Source organism: Convolutriloba macropyga, chromosome 7, assembly GCF_964194025.1.
Source record: "Convolutriloba macropyga chromosome 7, txConMacr16.3, whole genome shotgun sequence".
Lineage (NCBI taxonomy): Eukaryota > Metazoa > Xenacoelomorpha > Acoela > Convolutidae > Convolutriloba > Convolutriloba macropyga.
In genome coordinates, this window is record NC_134474.1 from 38,925,367 (window position 1) to 38,948,365 (window position 22,999).

The 22,999-nt window shown below is 37.9% G+C and overlaps 1 protein-coding gene across 3 annotated transcripts in view; it reads right to left on the bottom strand.

The window, feature by feature from the left end:
* Positions 1-515: 515 nt before the first annotated feature.
* The window catches only part of LOC142342849 (WD repeat-containing protein 47-like), a 50,598-nt gene continuing 28,114 nt past the window's right edge, over positions 516-22,999 (bottom strand). For all 3 annotated transcript variants that reach the window (XM_075394473.1, XM_075394472.1, XM_075394474.1), the window contains 4 exons: positions 11,809-11,994; positions 6,338-6,472; positions 1,246-1,479; positions 516-849 (listed from right to left, as the gene is read on the bottom strand). In XM_075394473.1, coding sequence (XP_075250588.1) covers positions 704-849; positions 1,246-1,479; positions 6,338-6,472; positions 11,809-11,994 — 701 coding nt within the window. In that variant the 3' untranslated portion in view covers positions 516-703. The remainder of the gene's footprint in view (positions 850-1,245; positions 1,480-6,337; positions 6,473-11,808; positions 11,995-22,999) is intronic.

A 22,999-nucleotide genomic window follows, 5' to 3' on the forward strand; every position in this document is an offset into this window, starting at 1 on the left:
ACTACCCTGTTCTCACTTCAGCGATACACTTACTCTAACTCTTGGCAGCAATAATCTTCCGCTGCATCCCAAGTGATTGCCTAATACGTCCCTGGACTCCAGTTTATCTTTAATTCTCATACTATGAAAAAAAAACTGTTCTTTTAGCTGCTCTCTTAATGCTGGCATTCTAAGCACTTAATCTACTACTTTCTTGCCTGCATTTATCGACAATTTTGAATTACTTACTTGTATAAACTATTGCCATTTTTTCTTGCTATCCGAGGTTGAAATTTGAATTGTTTCTTTTGATGACATTCAAAATTGCAAAATTTGTCGTGCATTTATATATTCATTTAAAACTAAGTATTTCGCTACAAATATTCCATACAAAAATAACGACAAAGGGGCCGATCACTTCAAATTTCTTAATCACATACCTTAACATCGGAACTGTTTTTTTATCATGTAAGGATACAGTTTTCATTTGGCATTCAATCCAGAGAAAGTACTTTGCAATAACATTCTGTGTCCTTTCGTAATCTATCTACATTTTCACACAGGATCGACCTCTTTAAATTTCGCACAGCTTTGGTGCCGCAAATGATATTTTAGTTTAAGCTAAATTCGTTGCATAATTGGTAACAGCAGCAGGGTTTTCAGGTGCATGAGCACAGTGTCGCAATTGCCAGTATTGATTGGTACGAGTGGGATGTAGCGGTGGTCATCCACGGAAGTTGCTCTCTAGAGTCCAGTAGCATGCGGATCTGTCGGCACTCGTGGAGACAAAGGTCAAGTCTGATGGATTCCATCTGCACTGGATCACTTTGTCATCATGTTTGCCAACTATAGCACTTTGGGGAGTAGGTCCTGCAAACAATTCAATCTCACTTACTTGGCCATAGGCGTTACCAATTTGTTCGATTAAACAATGAATGAAAGCCAAAAGTACCTGATTGGCTCAACAAAGCTACCTCTGGCTAATGTTACCATCTGAGGTTCGGCTATGAAGTGTGCTGCGAAGTCAAAGCGGTCTCATTATTAATCAATTCCAACTTAATTTGAATAGTGAAGCAGTGATACAGAACAGTGAACTAGAGCAGTGTTATTACGAAAAATTATGAAAATTTACAGCGCCTTTTTCATCTATCAACCATTCAAAAGCTCTGCTCTAAAGCTTCATTTTTTTCAGATTTAATACTTTCAAAGTGTCCGGTTTTCTTATGGAAACTTGATAGGTACATGCCATTGTGATCGTGTACAAACCTCCGCAATATGTGACAGCCAATTTGGAGTCATATGAGCCAGTGAGCAGATAATTTGGATTGGATGGTGCAAAGCGGACAGCTCTGACATCACTCGAGTGGCAGTCCAGAGTAGCCAAGTGTGGAAATTGGGCTCTGCGTATGTCAAGGAGCACCACTTTGGCATCTTCCGTCCCAAAAGCAAGAAGAGTGCCGGATCCATTGACAGAAACTGCACAAGCAGGAGAGGCAGCCACTGTAAAAGTAATGTGAACAAATAAACACCTTATAAACATATGACGAATTGCTCTAACAACTTGCGAGAGTTGGCTTCGGCAGTCGCAGGTTTAAGCCTAGTGAGTCTATTTCACTGGAGGCAACGGATGAAAAATGGTGTGATAGAAAAAGAGAGAGGTAGAGAGAGGGGGAGGAGTGTTGTAGGGTGTTCAAGCACAAGCTTGATATAGCTTGATTTCCTTATTTTATTTTGATTGATTGATAACTTCTGATTTATTTTGATCTGTATAATTTGCGGGTTTTATGTTTTTACCTACTTTTGCAACCTAGCAATTCATTGTAATCTGGAAATCTATTGTGAATAAGTAGTAAACATTGGTGGGTCGAATTGCGAAAGGCCACAATGGAAAAGACGGACGAGCACGATCCTTTGAAGTGAAGACATCAACTGGAGTACTGAACAGACCCGCAGTCAAGTTAGCTAAAGTTTTGCACAATGATTGAATCAATTATGCACTACAGTTTAAATTTCGAACAAAATAGTAGTTTTTAAATTTCCATAATCAACATTTCCATGTCCAAAGCGTATCAAATGTTCAATTCTACACGAATTCAAACAATCGAGCACATGAAGAAGTCAACAACGTGCGGTGAAACTGCAAAACGAAAAAAGAATTTTAATTTTCCTAAATCATTAAATTCCCTAAAACTGAGCGAATGTAAGCTCAAAGTGTTTCTTGGCCCTCAACGATAACGTTCATCGTCAGGTTTTCACTATTTTTTTTCCTATTCGTCTGTTTCACAAGCTACAGTCTCCGGAATCCAACCCACATAGTTTCGTCGACTGCCTTCGCACAAACAGAGTTTACAGTTTATGCAGCCAACAATTTTCGGTAAAACTTCAACTTTCACAGCCCCCAAGAAGCCTAATAACTACTTTCACACATCCTTGTCATTCAACAACACAGTATTCTAATTACAGAGCATCAATTGAAAACTTCGATGCAAAGGTATGATCACCACTTGTCACCTGTATAGTCGGTGTATATGTCGCCCCGGAGGAGTGTACAACAATTTTATATACACACACAAACACAATCAGGAAGCCACAATTATGACAACAGATGATCTTTATAGCATCGACATTACAAGACAATCTTGAAATTAAGGATCAGCAATAGAAGAATATAGTAAACTTGATTGTCGATATCTCAAATTGTAAAATACAACAAGAGTATTCAGTTTTACCCTCATTCACGCGGCCCGGAGTGTTCAAGCACAAGCCTGATATAGCTTGATTTCCTTATTTTATTTTGATTGATTGATGACTTCTGATTTATTTTGATCTATAAAATTTGCGGGTTTTATGTTTTTACCCACTTTTTCAACCTAGCAATTCATTGTAATCTGGAAATCTCTTGTGAATAAGTAGTAAACATTGGTGGGTCGAATTGCGAAAAGCCACAATGGAAAAGACGGACGAGCACGATCCTTTGAAGTGAAGACATCAACTGGAGTAGTAGTAAACATAGGGTGGTGGTGATGGTGGGGGGGGGGGGGGGGGAGTTGAGGAGTAAATGTGGTTAAACACTGAGTTCATGTGTCCCGAGCAGTTTCGATGACTCGTATATTTAGAGACGATTAATGCTCTACACAAATTTGTCACCAACAACCAAATGCTTTGACTTAAACGTTTTATGCGCTCGCAAGGCGAAGTCAAATGGTCAAACAAAAATGCATTAAAAGACTAACAAGACGAAAATAATAGCTACAAACTTTGTTTGATAGCAATTAACAATTGCATAACTCAGGTTTAAAATCATCAGGGGAGTTGACGGCTCTATAATTTTCATATCACAAAAGTTTGAATTAAAAATCTTTTTTCCTGACTATGAACAAATATTTGCATTTTTTAGTTTAAAAAACTACGAAAAATTGATGCAGACCGACAAATTTGGCCATTTTTTGGAATGAGAGAAATTTAGATACGCAAAAAAACATGTAGAAGTCAAGAATGAAAAGGTCACTCGAAAAGTCAACGCATCTGATGAAAAATAGATCAAGCAAAAAATGGCATACGACCGACAGGACCCAAATAATTGCCAAAAAACTTTGTTTGAGAGCAATTAATGAATTTCATTTAGCAATTAATGAGTATCACCGTATTGACAACATCAAAAAAGAGGTGGTCCAAAACACGAGTCTCCCTTCAAAACACGAATATCAGTCTCCTCAAGCGTTCCTCAGCAGCTTTGCTGAACCACACACTTTAAGCATTATAAAGCTATAAAAGAAATGCTCAGCAACTGTATGCCATGGGACTCCGTGGATTAATTCTCGGAGGATTAAGGATCCAACCAGGTCATCCCGTTTCAATCGGCGAAAATCAAATCACTCAAGCGACTGAAAGAAAAATTAAAAAACAGAAAAGCAAAAATTGAGCACACAAATACGCACAAACACACGCACACACAAACACACACAGAGAGACAGGTTTACGACAATTACTTCAAACTTCGTTCAAGAACAAATGGATAAATTTCTTTACTGTGAAACAGCATTATTAAACCAATGGCAGGCCCATTTCCGAGTTTCCCATCAACAAAAAGTTTTAAGTCAAATCTAGCAGATTGTCAGGAGGTAGCACCAATCATTTCGTAGACTAGCAGTATCTGAACAAAACCGATACAACCTGAACTGCCGGACAACAGACGCCAAATAGACCGCTGAGACATCATTGTTAAGAAAATCACTAGGGCAAAGAAAAAAACTACAGTTGAAAATATGATTTAATTATACTTATTTTCACATTAAATTTCAAAGTGTTGACCCCCAATAAACATAGCTTTATATTTATCGAGCTTGGGTGCCTTCGATCCAATTGAGAATTAACTCTCAATTAAGAGTTAATAATTGAGCGCAGAATTCATTTTATTGAGTTCGATAAGTCTTGTGTGATTAAAAGTTTAGCTCAAAAATTGACCTAAAAAAACTATAAAGAAAGCAGTAACAAAGAGATCACGCACACAAACTCAGTTGCAGAATGGTAGTGAAGCAACGGAAAAGTTTTTACTTTTTCTTGAAGCGTGATAAAGTGGTCGTAACAAAAATAAAGACGCCCGATTAAACGAAAAACGAAGATGACACCAATAGTAGCCTTGCTATCGCTTTGCTATTAATCAAAAGTAAATATTAAAGATTACCTTATGACTTAAAAAATTTCCCTAATTATGAAGTCCTGAGCCGAATTAGAAGTAATCGCGAGAATAAATTTGTGCAAATTGTTTTCCAATAGCAGTGTGATACCTCATGTGTTCATATAACATTTTGAGCAAGGAACTCAATCCAATACACGTGAAAAAGATTTCACCCCCACACCTGACAAAAAATGATTGAAACAAAAAAAAAATCCGGACTTGAAGTGAGCCTGGACAAATGAGTTGTCAAAGTGAGCCTGGACAAATGAGTTGTCAATATTTTCACAAGTCCCGAAATACAATTCAAAGCAATTTCTTTGAAAACAAACAAAAACTAGCATTCGGAAATTTTTTCAGATAATTTGTAGTCCACGGGACAAAAATCAAAATATAGCTGGCATATTGCCAGAAAATAGCCGCAATAGCTTTGTAGATGTGCATTGTTAAAAAGATTTGATGTTATACTTTGATTCAGAATCTGTATAAATTATTCCCGCTTCTATTAGCTGTTCTCAAATAGCCTTCATTAGAGTGACACACAATCACTTGACCGTATCTCTTTGATTTAGATTCATAAAAGTCAATTTCAGAGCGAGGAAGTCATTTTTGAGAGTGAGGTAAGTCACCTCTGACCAAAAACTTAATCACGCGAATGAACAAAAAAAAAACTCGCTCCACTAACAGCTGAAATTGCATGAACAAATTAACAAAAAGAATATTTGAAGTGGTCTTGATGTCATATGGTCTTAACAGAAATCTTGACGACGCAATAAAAAAACACAAGAGAAGGCCAATAATAGCGCCAGCTATCGCTATGCGGCTATTGAAAACAATCAAAACAAACGTAAAATTTTGTGGAAAAAAGCAGGAATAAGAAATTAAACATAATCGACTAACATCGGGAGAATTAATCTTCAAACGCCCATTGGCTCGTTAGTAGCCAGAATTGCGTTCAGTTCAAAGTTATGGCGGTTTCAAATCGCAAGTTGGAGAAGGGTGAACGAGGGGGGGGGGGGGGGGTAGTGTTTCGGTGAATAACAACGGGTTCGGTGAATCGCATACTTAGAGACTAGTCAGATGCAGGGCTCTAAGAGCGCTGTTCAGCCACTTAATTCCCTCTCGGCTTTACCTGTTTATCTCATTTTTGAGGACGAAAAGTTAATCGCGCCAGACGAAAGACGACAGGGCTAATATAATTACTGCAAACATCGTTTGAGAGCAATTAGTATTTTCTCCCCGAAATTTTAGCTAAGGTTTAAATTGTAAAAGTTTTCAGGCTACCTAGAAAAAAATATCAAAAACTATTCACTAGTGACGTGTAGTTTTTAGTGTGATAATTTAAGATTCAAGCCTTCTTTTAATAACAGTTAAGCCTTCTTCTAACAGTAAGTCCAGTTTCATTAAGATTGCTGATATTAAGTCAACCGTCCAGACTTGATTTGCATTCAAGCTACAACAGTGGTTTTCGAAATAAAATTGCAGACCAAACTGAAATGCTACCGAATTCAAAATTAATTAATTTCAATAAGTCGAACCCGCCAGTGTCCTAAAATAAGGTTGTAGTTAATTTGGCTTTTGCTTGGACGTGATTGGCAGAAGATATGAAAGTTGGTTATCTGTAGGGTATTGATGTTAACTGTCGTTGGAGTATTGTGGAAACTAATAACATGTTGAACTAACATGATAGAGAGGGAATGTCGGTGTTGATGACGTGTGTGCACTTGCCACTCCGGATATCCCATAGACGCACTGTCTTGTCCTGCGATCCACTGCACAAATTGTGTGTACCATAGGAAAACAGGCTCAGAATTGGACCTACGTAATAAAACAGCTCAATTTAGTTGAAGTCCTATAGAGGTTTTGCGTTAAAACCCAAGCTGAAAACTTCTCACGGCTAGAGAATAACAACAGACGACAGCTCTTAGCTTCCAAAATTTCGTAGTCCAGTTACAAATTTGGATTCAAAATTTTGTGCACCAAAAATAAACACATTTCGTGAACACTCCCTTTATCATTTCATATCGGAGCAGATAGAAGCAGCACTAAATTTGTAGAGAATACCTTCAATCAATCTTAACGTGACAAGAATTCTGACTCCTGGCATTAAAGTTTAAAAACGTTAGCTTTCAACGTTCCTTTCTGGCTTAATAGTTCCAGCAGTGTTTTAAACATAGCAGACAAATTGCCGAGAAATAGCCGCGGTCGACCCCACTACCCGACTTTCCAATTAAAACATACCCGGCAGATTGCCGGAAAATAGCCGCCGTTGATTCCAATAAGCATGACTGGGATTGAAATAACAGAAGATATTGAAAAAAAAAAGATTTTCGTACAAAAACATTTTTTTAAGTCCGATTTATTTTGATGGCATTTCGTAGTTGAACATACTTTTGTTTCTTAGAGAGAGGCTACAGGGGCTACTATCAATAACAATCAGCATTAGAGAGAGGTAACTAATACTTATAGGACCGACGTTCAAATAGCGGGCATCTAAAATTGGGCTTTATGGGTTTATCCCGTTTCTATTTCTGACTTCAATTTTTTATACTGACTGTTCATTTTGAATTGCTTTGCTGAGTAACTGATGTTCAAAATCACTTTTAGCAGAATGAGAGAAGAGAGAAACTAGCCTAGAGAAGTCAAAAAGATTTCACGCAAAATGTTGAAAAGGCGGCAAAATGAGGTAAAGCGAAACATTTTTTTATTCGACGAAGTAAAAAAAAAAAGGAGCGCTATAATAGCCGGCTGAGAAGATGAGGGCGGCTATTAAAAATTAGCAAACAAAATTGAAGACAGCAGCCTATCCCCCCAGAAGTGTTCTACTTTGTACAGCAGTTTCATTAGATTCCATAAACATGTTGAATTCACCCTTGAATTGGAAGACTATAAGCGTAATACTAAAAATCAGTAGCAGTAAACTATAAGCAAATTTGAGTTCTTAATGAACGGAGAAATTGCCAACACCCCTAATTTAATTCCAAGTGTTAAAAACTGTCCTAAATTGGCCCAGCGTTTCATTAGATTTGATAAACATGGTGAGTTAACCCTCTAAATGGGAGGACTATGAGCGGAATACTAGAAACAATCAGCAGTATACCCTAAGGAACTTAGCTTTCAATGCCTATCAGGTCTTAGTACTCAGGCTTTATTGGTTTATCTTATTTCTATTGATTTCACCTATTGGCCTTCAACGAATTCGCATAAATGAGTTGGATGAATTCTAAATTCCATTCCGGTGAAACAGAGTGAGGAATGTCAGAAACCAAGCGTGAAAGTGGCGACTTAATTGGAACGAAAAAAGGTAAAGCGATCAAAAAACAGAGGGACAAGTACTCAATTACAATCCACAGAAATGAATAATCTAATGACATGGAATTGATAATCAACATCTTGCTGAAAACAGCAAACTGTGACAGTCAACAAGACAATATCCTATATGCTTAAAACAAAAAAATCTTGAAAACAATTACAAATCTTCTTTTCCAGAAACTATAGTTTTAAAGACAATCAATAACAAAAAATTCAAATGAACTTTGACAATATGTGCACTAAGAATGATTACACAACGCAAAAAACTTGAGGAAATCAATAAAAGACGATGCAAAAAGAGACAAAAACAGATAAATTTGGCGAATATCAATCATTTTGAAAATCAGTGGAATCAAGTAATAAAACACAAGAACTACATGCTAAAATCACGAATCAAGAACTAAAACTTTAGAAGTCATAAAACAACTATCAGCATTTCCACTCGGTAAAAAAGGACAAACAAAAAAAGGCAAGATTCGAAAATTCCTAAATAAAAACCTGAGTCATTAAAAAACAATAGCTAAAAGCTGACGCCGATAAACTGACGAAAAACAGGCCATGTTAAAACGTCATCGAGAACTGATATTTTTAGACGAAACGACAAGGCCGCGAGATCTCATGTCATTAATTATATTGATGTATTCCTCATTATCAACTTGTGACACTAGTCAGTAATGAAACTAATTTATTAGGCAACCTAAATTGATTGGTTAAAATGGGTCAAAAATTTGGCTGCTATTTTTTGAACACAATTTGTGTCAAAGTCATGAAATCATATTAATTTGATTAAATCTGTAACAACCCATGAGACCTGTCACAACTACGATCCAGTGAAGAGACGACAAAAAGAACAAATACACGCTATATTAAAATTGATAATTTTGGAACAGACATTGACGAAATCATGAAAAACACTACTAAGAATTTCAATGAATTAGATTCATTTATGCTTCATTAGGAATCGATGAAAACTGTTATTTTTGCGAAAAAGTTAAAATAAAAAGTACTACAAAACTTGACCAGACACAAAAATCGGTAATATTGTTTGACAATATATTGAGACAAAGCAGTTCAAACCTTCAGATATGAATTAAAACCATTGCTTCTATTACGCCCATCAATGTTCTAAGGAGACCATTAATTTTAAAAAAAACTAACAAACAGAACAAAAGAAATACAAAAACGGGCAAAACTAAAAAAAATCACCGGTGTTCGAACACAGACAGTGTCCAAAAGTCATAAAAATCATTAATTGCACTTTGATGACTTCACAAAAAACTATGACCTTTTTAAACTGTTAGTTAGGAAAGTATGTCTCCAAAATAGTTTCGACGAATTGAAATTTAGAGTCCAGCAAGCCGAATGGCTCAAGAGCCCTTAATGTCCTCCGGGTGTTACCTGTTTCTATCCCGTTTTGCGGTCGAAAAGTCAACAGGGTCAGACGAAAAATCGGTCAAGTAAAAAAATTGAATAAAAAAGACCACAGGACTTAAAACACAGCCGGCAAATTGTTGGAAAATAGCCGCCGTTGATGCGCCTGGAACACATCGGGATTGGCATAGAAAAGAAAAAAAGACAAAATTGAGAACTGTTTCCTAAGTTTTAGAAAGTGTTCCAATTCGGCTTGTATCAGTTATACTCTAAAACTTTACTCAATTGATCTTCTAAACCGAAGGCGATTAAGCTTAATACTCATGTCAGCAAGCAATGTCAGCTTTCGACATTGACCGTATTCACTACACCGCATAATTCAATGCGTGAAAGAAAAAAATTCATTCAGTTGAAACAGTGAGTGATGTAAGTCACAAGTCAAACGTGAAAATCGTTACTTATTTAGAACAAAAAACGTGACCGTAAGGTAAAGCAAAACAAATAGCCGGAAGCCTCCGGAACCGACAGGAAGCAGTCCTTCACTAAGGACCTAGCCATCCCCTCACTAAATGAAATGAGCCTATCAAATAACTCAGGAAGTTAAAAACATGCGTGAAGCCAAAACTGATAGCTGGGAAAAAATCTGATAAAAACTCTTCAAAAGTTGCGATTCCAAACAAATATTGACAGAAAATGTTGTAAAACATAGAGACATTATTCGATAAATGACTACCATCTGATAAAAAAACAGCCACGGCAGAACATAGAGAGAAAACCCAGGAAAAGAAAAAAGAACAAAATGTTATAAAATTGCTTTAAAAAAGTTTAGAAGCTACCTCCCGACAATTATTCCATGAACCTTTAATCCATTCTGCTGGTCGATCGATGAACAAGACAAAGCCAAACCGAAAAACGCTAATCAATAATCAAAAAGGTGAACAACAAAAACCCCGATAGAAAACAAAAATTACTTCAGTAAAAAAGTACATGTATAACCTTGAAGTGCTGACTTTGAATATATTAAAAATACAGCATAATACCTATATAATAGCTCTATATTAAATAGTGAACAAGGAAAGCTATTGCGAAAACTTCAATTCAGAAAATACGAAAAATAAACGAAAACGGAGCAAAATTTTATTAAATTTAACCTTTTTTAACAAAAAGAACTCAAGCTAAGTTCAACTAAAAAACTCCACGGATGTCATGAAAAAAAACGAAATTTCCAAAAATCGCTGAAAACGGCCAACGAGGTAAAATTGGAAAAACATATGTGCTTCAAAAGCTCAAAAAAGGATTCCAAAGGCACAATTTCCAGCTATGCTTGAACAAAACCACTCTAACTTCTTTCTCTACTTGATTTTTCAGAAGATTGATCTAAGCAAATCTTTCACGTACAGCATTTCACTTCTTCTAAAACACATCCTCTAAAAATAGAAGTCCCCGATTTAAAAACATAGCCGAACAATTGTCGAAGATTAAAACTAGTCCATCAAATAATTCGTACATAATAACACCACTCATGAGAAGCTATGAGAACATAAGAAACTATTAAAAACAACTTAAAAATCTAGAAAAAACTAACATATTTTTTAATATTACTTAGGTACACAAAGCCAAGGATAGGTTCCTTTGAGCTACGAAGAGTATAGAAAAGCTAGAAAAGCTCGAACAACAAAGAAAAAATGAAAGACTGCAAAAACTAAAATAGTTAAAAATTTCTCTATTTTTGTCATATTTCACAACGAACGATTGTTTGCTACCGACGAAAGTGTAATCACTTGGTATCTAAGCACTCCTGAAGTAATAGGCTTTGAAATCTCACTTAAAGCAGTCAAACAAAACAGTAGGCAAAAATCGCCTAAAAATTAGCAAAGGAGAATTAGCATAAAAAATTAACAACCAAAAACCTTCAAACGTCGATCAAAACGAACCACAAATTAATAAAATTTCATAAGCGAATTTTATCCGAAAAAAATGGAAAAAAAAACTTTTAAAGCCGCGTGTGAACAAAAAAAATCGCTCGTTTAGAAAACTTTTTTCACACCTCAATTTCTCCCTCTCTCCAAAACAGTGGAACAGTGGTGCTCTCCAGAACAAACAACGACTCTCTTTTCGCTCCGTTCTTCAATTTTGCTTAGCAACCTAACGACTCCAAATTTTTTCACGCGTTTCATTTCCTGCTTTGAAATTCAATCCAATAAAATTGATTAAAAAAGGACTTCTTCAACACTTCTCTTCGAGTCGTAAAAATAGATCACCATTACTCCTCTTCGAGTTGTAAAAAGGAGGGCGTCCAAATAATAGCCGTTGAGAGGCTGACGGCGGCTATTAATAATTGTTTGAATTAAAAATGACGACATTCGAGAATTGGATCTTTTCCGTTTGAAAAGATCCCGAGATTTCATGGTCGCATGCCAGCTCTTACTACCACAGTCATATAAGTGACTCCACATTATTTAAATGCTCACCCGAATGTCCAGCAAAAGCGTGCATGGCTTTGGCTTGTTGACAGTCCGTCACGTAAATATTGCAGTCTCCCGCTCCCCCCGACACCAGCAGGGGCGATCCAAGTATGATTCCACTAGCTGACGAAGTAAATACCACATCACGAACAGTCCCGTCATGCATCGCGAGCTCAATTTCAGCACAGCCTCCTAAATAGGCAGATTGTCACATGACTAAATTCACAAAAGAGTTCAAAATTAAGGGTAGAGACCAATCGCAAAAGCTGGTCATTGATAAAATGAGTAAAAACAAAGCCGACTGGATTTCAAATAATAGCTGCGAAATACAATGTTTACACCTGATGGTAATCAACGAGATCATGGACAAGAAAGAGGAACTTATATTTCAGAGCACATTAGGAAGTGAACTCCAATAGTGAATTTTGAGAGTTCAGTATTATGGTTCTTCGAGTATCAAATGGAGTATTTGTATTCTCGTTTAGTATACAAATGAGCGCGCAAAGTAGTTTAATAGCGAGTTGAGTCATATTTGGCACATTTGATCAAAAACGCACAAACAGATCTCATTCACACAAGTTTCAAGCAGAGAGGAAGTAACAAAAGCAAACGGCTGTAGTTTTGAAATTTGATCAAATAATAACAAGAGAAAAACATAGACAGAAAGTTGTCGGAAAGTAGCGGCCATTAATACGCTTGACGCAAATCGGAGTTGAAACAGAAAAAAAGAAGAGTTTTTTTAGTTAGATTCATGTGAGGTGCTATTTAAAATTCCTTGATCTAGTTGGTTTTTCAAATGCCTTTTAAACTAAGCTTGAATATGAATTTACGATTTTATAGGCCAAGGTTTTCCTCCGGAGCAGGGCCGACAATCTAAAACTCACTCTCGAAAGGTTGAAAAGAATGCATAAGAAAAACTGACTTAATTTCAGAGTAGTAATTCGTTCCTCTAAATCTGGTTTTACATTTTGATAAACATATTTTAGCAAATATACAAGAAATTCCAACTAAGGCATTGTTTAAAGAGGTTGTTATATAGATCATGATCAAAGCTACATCAACTTGTATCCGGTTTCTTCTGGTTTGGTTATTGGTTTTATGCAAGTAACAAATATTTATGATGGTAACAAACTTCCTGGTCCAAATATGGTAGTTTAGGCAAATATATATATGATGATGACAAACTTCTCGGTCCAAATATGGTAATAAATATGGTAATATAAGAGTTTCATATATGGAAAGATATAGACTTAAAAGAAAATTATAGCACTAGATATGAATATAAATATATAACGGACTGTTTAGGGACGTTACACTGCCCTCCTTTGGATAAAATTTATGTATATAAATTTAAACGAGATTAATAGGTTTTTTTTCAGTTTTCCTTGGATTTTCTTGTTTTCCTATCTATTGTAAGGAGCCACCCTTAAGTTGTTTTTGAAGTGTTGGTTGGAATTTGTGTTGTTGTCGCATTGGTATGTGGAGGTTGTTGTTGCTGAAGATTCGGGGTAGAGCCATAAATTGAATGTTGGTTATCGTTAGGATTATCATTGGTGTTGAGGGAAAACTGTGATTGAGATAGGATGATCGCTTTTTGGTCTGTGGTGTCTTTTTGCTTCTCTTGTTCGATCAGTAGGAGTGGATGAGAGTAAACCAAAGATTCAACTTTGGTTAATCGCCGGTCTATGTTGGGAATTGTTTCTTCGTCCGTTGTAGATTCATTTATGAACGTCATTTTGTTCTTTAGCTTGTGGTCCATTGATTGTACCAGTGGGAATTGATCCTTAGCTACTGACACAACTTGTTTGATAGGAATTTTGCTCTCAGGGGATTTGAGAAATTTCGGTGTCAGATTCCGTATAAATTGAAATTTATGATAGAGGTACATAACTAGAATGTGGAGGAGGAGATTTCCGATAAAGACAAAGACGGTTAGTGATAGTGAAACTTTTATCGGAACATATGAGTCAAGTTTCTCAATAAGCGTTGGTTTTAGCAGTTGCATTTTGTGGACAATTGGTTCGGCGATTTTGTCGTAGTCTTCTTGTCGAAGGTTGTCGACAGACATCATTGTTAACTCGAGCTTCATTTGTTGGAAGAGGGCTATATTTGCGTCAGCTTTTGATTTATAGTAAGGTAATTGATCTAAATCTGGCACAGTCGAGATTAACTTCTGAAGTGGATCATCTAGTTTCACATCGATTTGAACTGCTGGTATTGTTGAACAACTGGACAAGTCGGAACGTATTTTGATATGCTTGCTTATAAGTTGTTCTCCGCATTGGAGAGTTATAAGGCATATCTTACATCCATCTTTATTCTCTTTTGCTGTGCTTTCTGTTCCACTGATTATATGTTGTCTCCACTTAAAATGTCTTGCGCTTGTAATTAGCCAAATTCCAAATCCGAGATTGGTTGCCTTTTCTGGGATCGGGAGAAGGATTTTTCTTTGTTCGCATACGGCTAATGCAACTATTGGGTCTTGGTAGTAGAGTGTTGCGAGACACGAGGACTGTGACAAATGGGTTTCCATTGTTTCGTGGCATATTCGGTACGTTGATGATCCAATGCAATTGTCTAGTTGTGTCTGTGTGAGTGTTGTAGTTTCCATTGAATCCTGTGAAATTGCTAGGTATGAGCCTTCGATGACCCATTCTAAAGCTTCAGAGGGATCCGGTTGTGGCATTGGGACTAGATGTGCACTGTAGACTGTAAATGTTGTTGTTCGTGACGCTAATGGGATTGCTAAAGTTAGGAGAAGTCCTTGTTTTACTGTTGAGATTTCGATGAGTAATCTCGCATCGTAATAGGACATCAGGTCTTTCATCGGTATCGCTAACGATAGTTTATCAGTTGAATATTTTTGCGCGTCATGTACTGAATCGAGAACTGCAATTAATGATTCGCGAGGTACTAGAGACATTGGGAGTCTTTTATCTAACAAAATTGGAATTGAGTTGAGTAAATTTATGCTATAGGCGTATAAAGCTGAACGGTAACTTTTGACGTCTGCATACAAAATATTCAACAAAGAAGCGGCTGTGTCAAAGTTAAAATTGAGTTGTTGGTTCGAGAACAGCATTTGAGTACAATCTCGTAAAACATGAAAGTTGTTTTGAAAGATTTCAAATTGCTGCTGAACGATTTTCCAGTTTTTGTTTTGATTTTCTTGCATTTCCTTTTGAATTTTCGCTATTTCAGCTATTTCGTTGGAAATTAAAAAGAATTTTTCATTGCTCGATTGTTCAATTTCTAAGACGTAGTCAGTGAGCTGATTTGCGTATTCGCTAAGTTTTTCTATATTTTCTGCGTTTTTCCGTCCTGTATTTTGACAATTTCCAAAAACTCCAAGGAAACCGCATTCACTTGATCCTCCCATAATTATTCCGCTGGCTCCGAACAATGCTATTCCAGCTACTGCAGCTGCTGCTACTACTGGTGCACCTCGTTTCTCGCGGTTGTTGATTTCGGTCGATTGTTGTTGCGATTTTTGGTTCCGTTTTTCGTCGTTTTCATCGTTCGAAAGGAATTTTGCTGTTATGTTTCGCATATGTTCGACTTCTTGTTGTGCTGCATTTGTTTCATTCTGAATTTTGGCCAGCATCCAATTTAGATTGAACGGTTTATGTGAAGAATTGAAAGGTTGAGAAAAATCTAGCGGGCATTCGGCTGATGGCTGGCTCCACATTTCGGCCAATTTAGCTAGCATATCCTCTACTTGAGTCTTCATTGTAAAGTTATACTTCGGAAAAGGAATGAGAAATTGTACATTGACGAATTTTTCGGCAAGCAGGATTTTGGATTCTTTGTGAAATAAGATTCCTTTATTCAAAGCATCATATTCTGTTGTCTCGAAAAGGGAGGTAAACGAGTAAAGAAGAAATAAGCTGTTTAGTCGAGGCGAAAGAATCATACTGATTTAATAAGATGACCTGAACTCCAAGTTTGAAATAACGAAAGTGAAGATTTAAAAGTTGTTTTGGAATTTTGTTAACTTGGTAAATATATAAATATATATATATTTGTCATTCGCCAATTTTGGTATAAGATTCTTGTTGACTATCAATTTTGTGATGTCGAATACCGTTTTGAAGCTTGTGAAGTAGGTGTCCCAATATGGAGGCTGTGTAATGTTAATTGTCCTTTTCGTCGTTTTAGAAAGTTCAAACTCCAAATGGCAGAAAAACTCAACTCGGTCTGATATTATTCGAGTTTTTCAGGTCCAAATGTGTTTCAGCGTTGCTTTCGCAAGGGCAGTGATAATGTGTTGCCCAAATGGTTCTACTGTTGTCGGGACAAACGTTTGGTCAGCACAACGTTCCCGGCTTTGCGGTGTTGAGAATGAGTTGGATATCTCAACCTCAGAAGAGGTGTCAGATTCGGATGGGGACATCATAATGATGTTACCGATTTTGTTCCTGTTCGTTTTGTTGTGCATGTGGGTTGCTTTGTACAATCGAAGTGTACGACAAAATCGATAATTGTCAATGTCGAAGGGAAATCAAGGATTTTATATTTGCAGTTCAGTTTAGATTAGGAGATTCAATTTTTGAAGTTCAGGTCACGTCTCAGTTTTGAATCCGTTTTTCGAGTCTTTAGAAGATCGTAGACTTTCGTAGATGTCAAAAGCGCGTATACAAGTCAGTCAATTCAGTTGAGACAATTGAATTGTCTAGCAGAGACAAGGTTATTTATAATGTGATGTAGATTTTAGAGTTGCTTGTTGATGATAAGTTATTGTTTCGTTTAAGAGGCTAATTTAACACGTGCTTCTGCTCTGTTTTGCTTTCTTCATGTTTACTTAGAACAATTGAGACGACCGTTAAGCTGCATGATGTCTCAAAATGGAGTTATTCATTTCTGTTTGTCTTGTGTTCTTTTAGTGCATGTGTAGTTATATTTCAGCATGTGTGTTTTTCGCTTGATTTATGTCTTCAGCATGAACTTTTTCAGAGCGATAATGAGTTCTAAAGACTATAGTTTGTATCGACCTGCTGACATCCTGGAAATGGCACGTAAAAAGGAGCTGGAAAAATTGGGGTTTGCGCCGTTACCCCAACTAAATGAGTGGGTGTTCAATCAGGAGTTTCCAAGGGAAAGCTTCTTTCTGCGCGGAGCAGCCGCAAATGTTGTGTACCGGTGGAGCCCAAAAGCCATGGAGTTGTACAACGATGGCGATTGCGTGATTGAAGATTTGGTAACGAAGCTGAAATGTGCCGGACTGATGACGAACAATGGAGACGATTTTGGATTTCCAGGATCTCGAACGTTGTCATTCTCATTTGCTGAGGATTCGAAAGACATTGTGTTTCCTGAGCATCCGAACCTTAAGATCACTAGCCGTGGTAGCATTGCAAAGCTGGGAGAATGGGTGACTGTGGGCCACATCGAGTGGGGAGGTGGCGAGTCAATTGCTAAGGTCATTGGAGGGTCCCAGATGTGGATAATTTGTAACAAGATCGAAGCAGGGGTGGAGCTGTTTAAACAAGATAAATGGACGAAACTGCGTGACTTCATCCTTGATGGGGTCATTAGTGATGCGGCTTGTTCGAGTGGTACAAAACGAAAATCCAAAGTCCGGTACTTCTACCACCTCGCTGAACCTGAGGACGTAATCGTGCAGCCAAGTTGTGCAGTTCATGCGGTGTTGACAGAGGCGAAACGTAATAGAAAGAACGAGCTGGTATGGTCGATAGTGTCAGGTTACGAGGCGATTGGAACGATATTTGATGCAGATCGAGGGAGGCATGTGATCAACAGATTGTGTTATGGATTCAACAAAGGATTGGCGGCGAAGGAAATTCGACTTCATGGATTGGATTATTTTTTAAGACTTCTCCTCGTTCGCGATTACCGAAGATCAGTCAAAGAGTGTCAGTCCGTGTTCCCAGTGACCGTCAAGGAGGCCGACATAACAACACATGTCAAAACTTTCGTAACATATGGTTACGATTTAGCAAATAGTCTAGAAGCACCTAAGAGGCCCTTGTCGAAGAAGGAGAAGATACAAGCGAAACTTGGGAAAAGCGATGAGGTGTACAGTACCGTTTTACGTGATGTGTCGGAAGACGAGCTTCAAGTGTGGCCCAAGGAAGTTACCGAGTTCTTCAATCAGTTTGCCAGACGAAAGGCCGAGTTTAGTTGACAAGTAAGTTGAACTCATATTTTCGTGTTTTCATTCAAAAAAGTTCTCTTTGATTGAAAAATGACAGACATTAACCATACTGTGAACAGCATGAATTGTTTATGTAAGGCTTATGTACGCATGCTGTAGAACGTTTAGAGGCCAATAAATGCAAGTGTATCGGTTGCCTGACTTAGTTAAAGAAGCATGTTCATTTTGGCCTTTTTTGTTCAATATCGCCTTTTTTGTTTGAAAAGTCATATCGTCGGAATGAAACCGATATTGGAAATCCATTCTATACAAGTTGTTACTAACAATCATATCGACGATTTGAACCAATTTTTGAGTCGCTCCGATGCCCCGTTCATAAAAAGGTGGTTTTTAAAGATTTTCGTGTTTTCGGTGCTTGAAAATTTTTGAGCTTCTCGTTAATTTTTCTGGGTCTTGCCATCTCGCTAGGGTTGGTTTCAATGCTTCAAAAGTATCACCATAGGTCATCATCAAACATGGTGGAGCTAATTTTTGACAGTCGGTTCGTTAAGTTCGACTTTTGGTGGCAAATATGCCAAAATTTGGCTATTTTTCGAGGTCGATTTTTCGTGACTTCGGGTAGTCAGATCTCGGGCACTTCGCGTATTAGGCTTGTTCTGAGCATCCTAAGATTCAGTTCTGGGTACAAAGACTTGGTGTGCCTAGTTAAACGTCGACAGTTTTTGGTTTGGAGGTTCCAATCACGGAGGCGCGGATCGGTGCCGTCAAAACTCGGAATTTTCAGCATTTTTCGACCTTTTGTGTCATTATCTTCGAAACTATGCATTTTTGAGTAGGGACGAGATTAGTTCATTTTGAAGCACGGTTTGTGGGGACTGTATTGGCCAATTTTTAGACAAATCGGGTCAATGAGTGCGGGACACTTGCTTTTTGCGCAAAGCGAGAGCTGAATTCTGGAATCGTTCTAAAACTTTAGTCCGCTCCGACGGTGACTTGTAGGTATTTTGGGGCTTTCTAGGGGTCAAATTGTCGTTGTAGGGAATGTGAGCAAAGCTTTCAGTAATTGTAAAGGTGGATTTTCATGTTCAGTGGTCCGAAAATCTCATAAAGTTGACGCAAAATGCTTGATTTTTCGAGTTGATTATTGGAGAACTCTAATTTTGGCAAACTTATCGTTCGTATGCCGCATGCTTGGACTGCCTCTCTCAGAGTTGTTAGGGCTTTGTTGATAGCGTAATACGATGGGTGATCGTTTTCCTGCTCCTTGGTTACTATATTGAAAATTAACGATTTGTATAGGAATCGAAATAAGGGATAACTGTTCCCACTGGGAATTTTGGCTGGTTTTTTCCGATTTCTCGCATAGAGGGGTACATTTGAGCAATCATTTTTGCTAGACCTTTACTCATTAGCATATCGGAGGACACGCAGTTCACTATCGAGTTGTACGAATGAAGAATATTCCCTCGAAGTTTGATAAATTGAGCTGTGATTCGTAGTAGCAAAGAATTTAAACTTCCAGGTTTTCCGCTGTTTCTCTGTTTTGTTTGGCTTCTTGTGTTTCGAGCTGGGGGTTCTGGGGTTGATTGTTGATAGCGTTGAATGCTAGCTCGTACTTGGTCAAGTTTTGTTTCTCGTGATGATGTTGGGTCTCTTCTTAATCTCTGTGCTGCTTCAGTAAAAATTTGTCGCTTTTCTGCTCTCGTTAAGATTGATGGCTGAGATGGTGATTCAGGCAATGGTGGGTCTTTGAACATATCGGTCAATCGAGCAGGTGGATGCCAAGTTTCGTAGGTACGTATTTTTCGGGTGTGCGAAAAATTTATTTTCTTTTGACGGCGTTCACTTGGGCCAGGTTCGCTTTCAGGCTGTAATTCTTTTTGTGACTGTGATTGGTGCGCTTCGGCGGGTTCTGGGGGGCTAGGTGGGAGATTAAATTGTTGTGGTGCGTTTAAATCGACTGGACTGTTTTGTTCACTAGAACTCGGAGTGTTGTGGGGCGAGTTTTGAGGTGAAGGGTAATTTATCGGTGGAGGAAGAATTCCTGGTCTTGGAGGGATTATTGGTGCTGGTGGTGGTGCATGGACAGCTGGGGGTGCTGCAATTGGCACAGGGGCTGCTACTGGGACTACTGAGAGTTTTATCATGGCAGGTGGCTTTTGATTTTGTGCTAAGAACGCTGCTCTTTGATTATCTTCAATCAAGTTTGGGATGTAGTCATCGAACAATTCTGGTTCATTTCGTGTTGTTCGTCGTGATGGATCGGCTTCGAAGTTTTCTGGGTTAACGTTCTCCAAATCTTCGGGTGGGTTTTCCAATTTTAGTGGACGTAGGCGTATTCTGTGAACGCACTGAGTATAATTTGTTCCGACTCTACGAATGATATAGTTTGAATTTGTAAGGACTTGTTCTACTCTGTAAAGAGGTAGCCAGGTTTGAACTGATTTCTGGGTGAAGTCCCTTTGTGTTGTCAATCTAGGATTAAGAAGTAGACAATGTGTGTGTTTTCTGAGTGGTTGAGCTGCTGACTTTTGATCGTAATAATTCCTATATCGTTGATAAGAATCCAGGAGTTTTTGTTTGTTTTCTCCAAACTTTTGTAACAAAGCGTCCTGTAGTGCTAGTACGTAATCAGAGTTGACTTCACAGGCTTCCATTCCTTTTCGGGAAAATCGGAGGTCAAGTGGTTTTACGGGTTCACGTCCGTGAAACAGAGTTGTTGGACAACAATTAATTGAAGAGTGGTATGACGTGTTGTGGATGAAAGTTGCTAAAGGAACATATTTGTGCCAATCGTTCCACTGTTCACTGGTGTTAAGCTTCAGAATTCTTTTCAGTGGATCATGCGAGCGTTCTACTACACCGATTGTTTGTGGGTGTTTTAACGTTGCATGTTTTAACTTGACTTCTAAAAGTCTCGCAAGTTCGGCCATGAGTGACGATGTGAAAGTTGTTCCTAAGTCGCTAAGAAGTGTTTTTGGAAGGTAGCTGTGTTGAAAGAAAATTTTGACGAGCTCTCTGGCTACTGTATCTGCACTTCCATTTGTAAGTGGCACTGCGAATAGGTACTTTGTAAACACATCAATTCCACTTAGAACATATTTGAAAATGGGTCCATTTTGTTGCACAAGATCAATTTGCATCATTTCTCCTGGATAAGACTGCAGCGAAGAAACTGGCTGAAGTGGTGGTCTAAGTTGCTTATTTGGATAGCGTTTTAGTTGTAGGCACGTCATGCAATTTTTGATAAAATCGATGAAATGTTCAGTAAATCCTGGGTAGTAGAAACGTTTTCGAAATTCTTGGATTGTGCGAAGTATTCCCAGATGTCCGGCGGTTGGTGAATTATGTAGCCTGTAGATTACTTCTTTCCAAAGGTGCTTTGGAAGGCAAATTTGTTGGTGGAGGATTTTTCCAGTATCATCGTAGAACAGTCTATACAAAACATTGTTTTCTAGTTTCAATCTGTCGAATTGTTTTGCGTATTTCTTCAATCGAGTTGAGGCATACTTCAAATCGCTTGGTAATCCGCTGTTTTTCCATTCAATGACTTGGGAAATATCTTCGTCGCGCGATTGCTCTCTTGTAAGATCCAAACTATCTTGTTTCTGGAGCAAATCACTCAGAACATCTTCTGAACTCGGTAATTGGACTTGGTTAACTTCTGCTCTTGACAGCTTCCAAAGTTCGTTTATATCGTTCTGATTCCTCTGTTTGCGTTCCAAATAGGTTTCGTAGAGACCCAAGGCTTCTAATTTCGAAATCATATATGTATTGTCGGTCTCAGAAGGTAAATCTTCACTTAAAGCGTTGATGTTTGTAATCATTACATCGGGAGATTTTGCTTCGCTTTCAACTTGAATCTCTTTAACTGGTATTTGATTAACGTGCTTAAGAGTTAAACTTGCTGACTTTTCCGTTTGTACTCTTGACAAAAAATCGGCTGCATAATTAGCTTTTCCAGGTATATGTGCAATTACTATGTTAAATGACAGAACTCGATCCAAAAAGTTCCAAATTGAAGGCGGAATTGTTTTTGATTGAAAGAAGTGTGTGAGACTGATATTATCCGTCAGAACTAAAACTGGCTGTGTTGAACTCCAAATGTAATGCGAAAATTCGTCTAATGCATAGTACAGTCCGAGGAATTCTTTGTAATATGTTGAAAATTTCAATTGTGCGGTGTTAAACAACTGAGATCCAAATGCAACTGGCGCGTAAATTTTCTTCTCTTTGTTCTTGTTTCCTTTTACGTAGTCTTCAACCATGAGCACAAATCCGGCTCCATAATAACTTGCATCACATAAAAGTACGTACTGAAGATCTGGTTTTGGTAACCTTAGCGTCATCTCAGTGGCATCGAGTAAGTCTTTCTTCAAAGTATCTAGAGCTTTAATTTGGTCTTGTGTTGTTTCAATTCGACTCCTTTTCTGAGTAATTGGTAAAACGGGAGTAATTTTTCGTTCAAATTTGGGATGAAGTTTCTGAAAAATTGAACAAAACCGATCAGTCTCTTCACTTGTTTCGTTGTCCTCGGCATTGAAATTTTCTTCAGAAATTTTTCTATTTTTTCCGATTTTGGTGAAATTCCTTCTTTTGTGATTGTGTTGCCCAAAAATTTGATTGAACTGGCTGCAATTTCGCATTTTTCTGGTGAGAGCTTGAGTCCAGATTTTCTCACACAGTCAAATATCTTTCTCAAGGATGGAATTAGATCCGAGAAATCTGCTACTGCACTACCAATGTCGTCCATGAATTGAGTACATAATCCGGCTGCTAGACATGGATCAAGGTAGTGGCGGACAAACGCACTGAAGCCGGTTACTGATTTACTGAGTCCTTGAGCCAAACATTTGTAGGCGTATGTTCTTGAGGCGAAATTGAAAGCTAAAAGTTGGACTGAAGTCTCATCTGCCATTTGAACGCAATGGTACGCTTGCGAACAATCCAGCTTTGTAAAGAGCGTTTTTCCTGCAAAATGACTCGTAGCGTCTGTCATATTAGAGATTGGAAAGTTTGCATTTTGATAATCAGTCTTCAAAAGATGATTAACTCGTCGTAAGTCAATCAGAATTCTCAGTT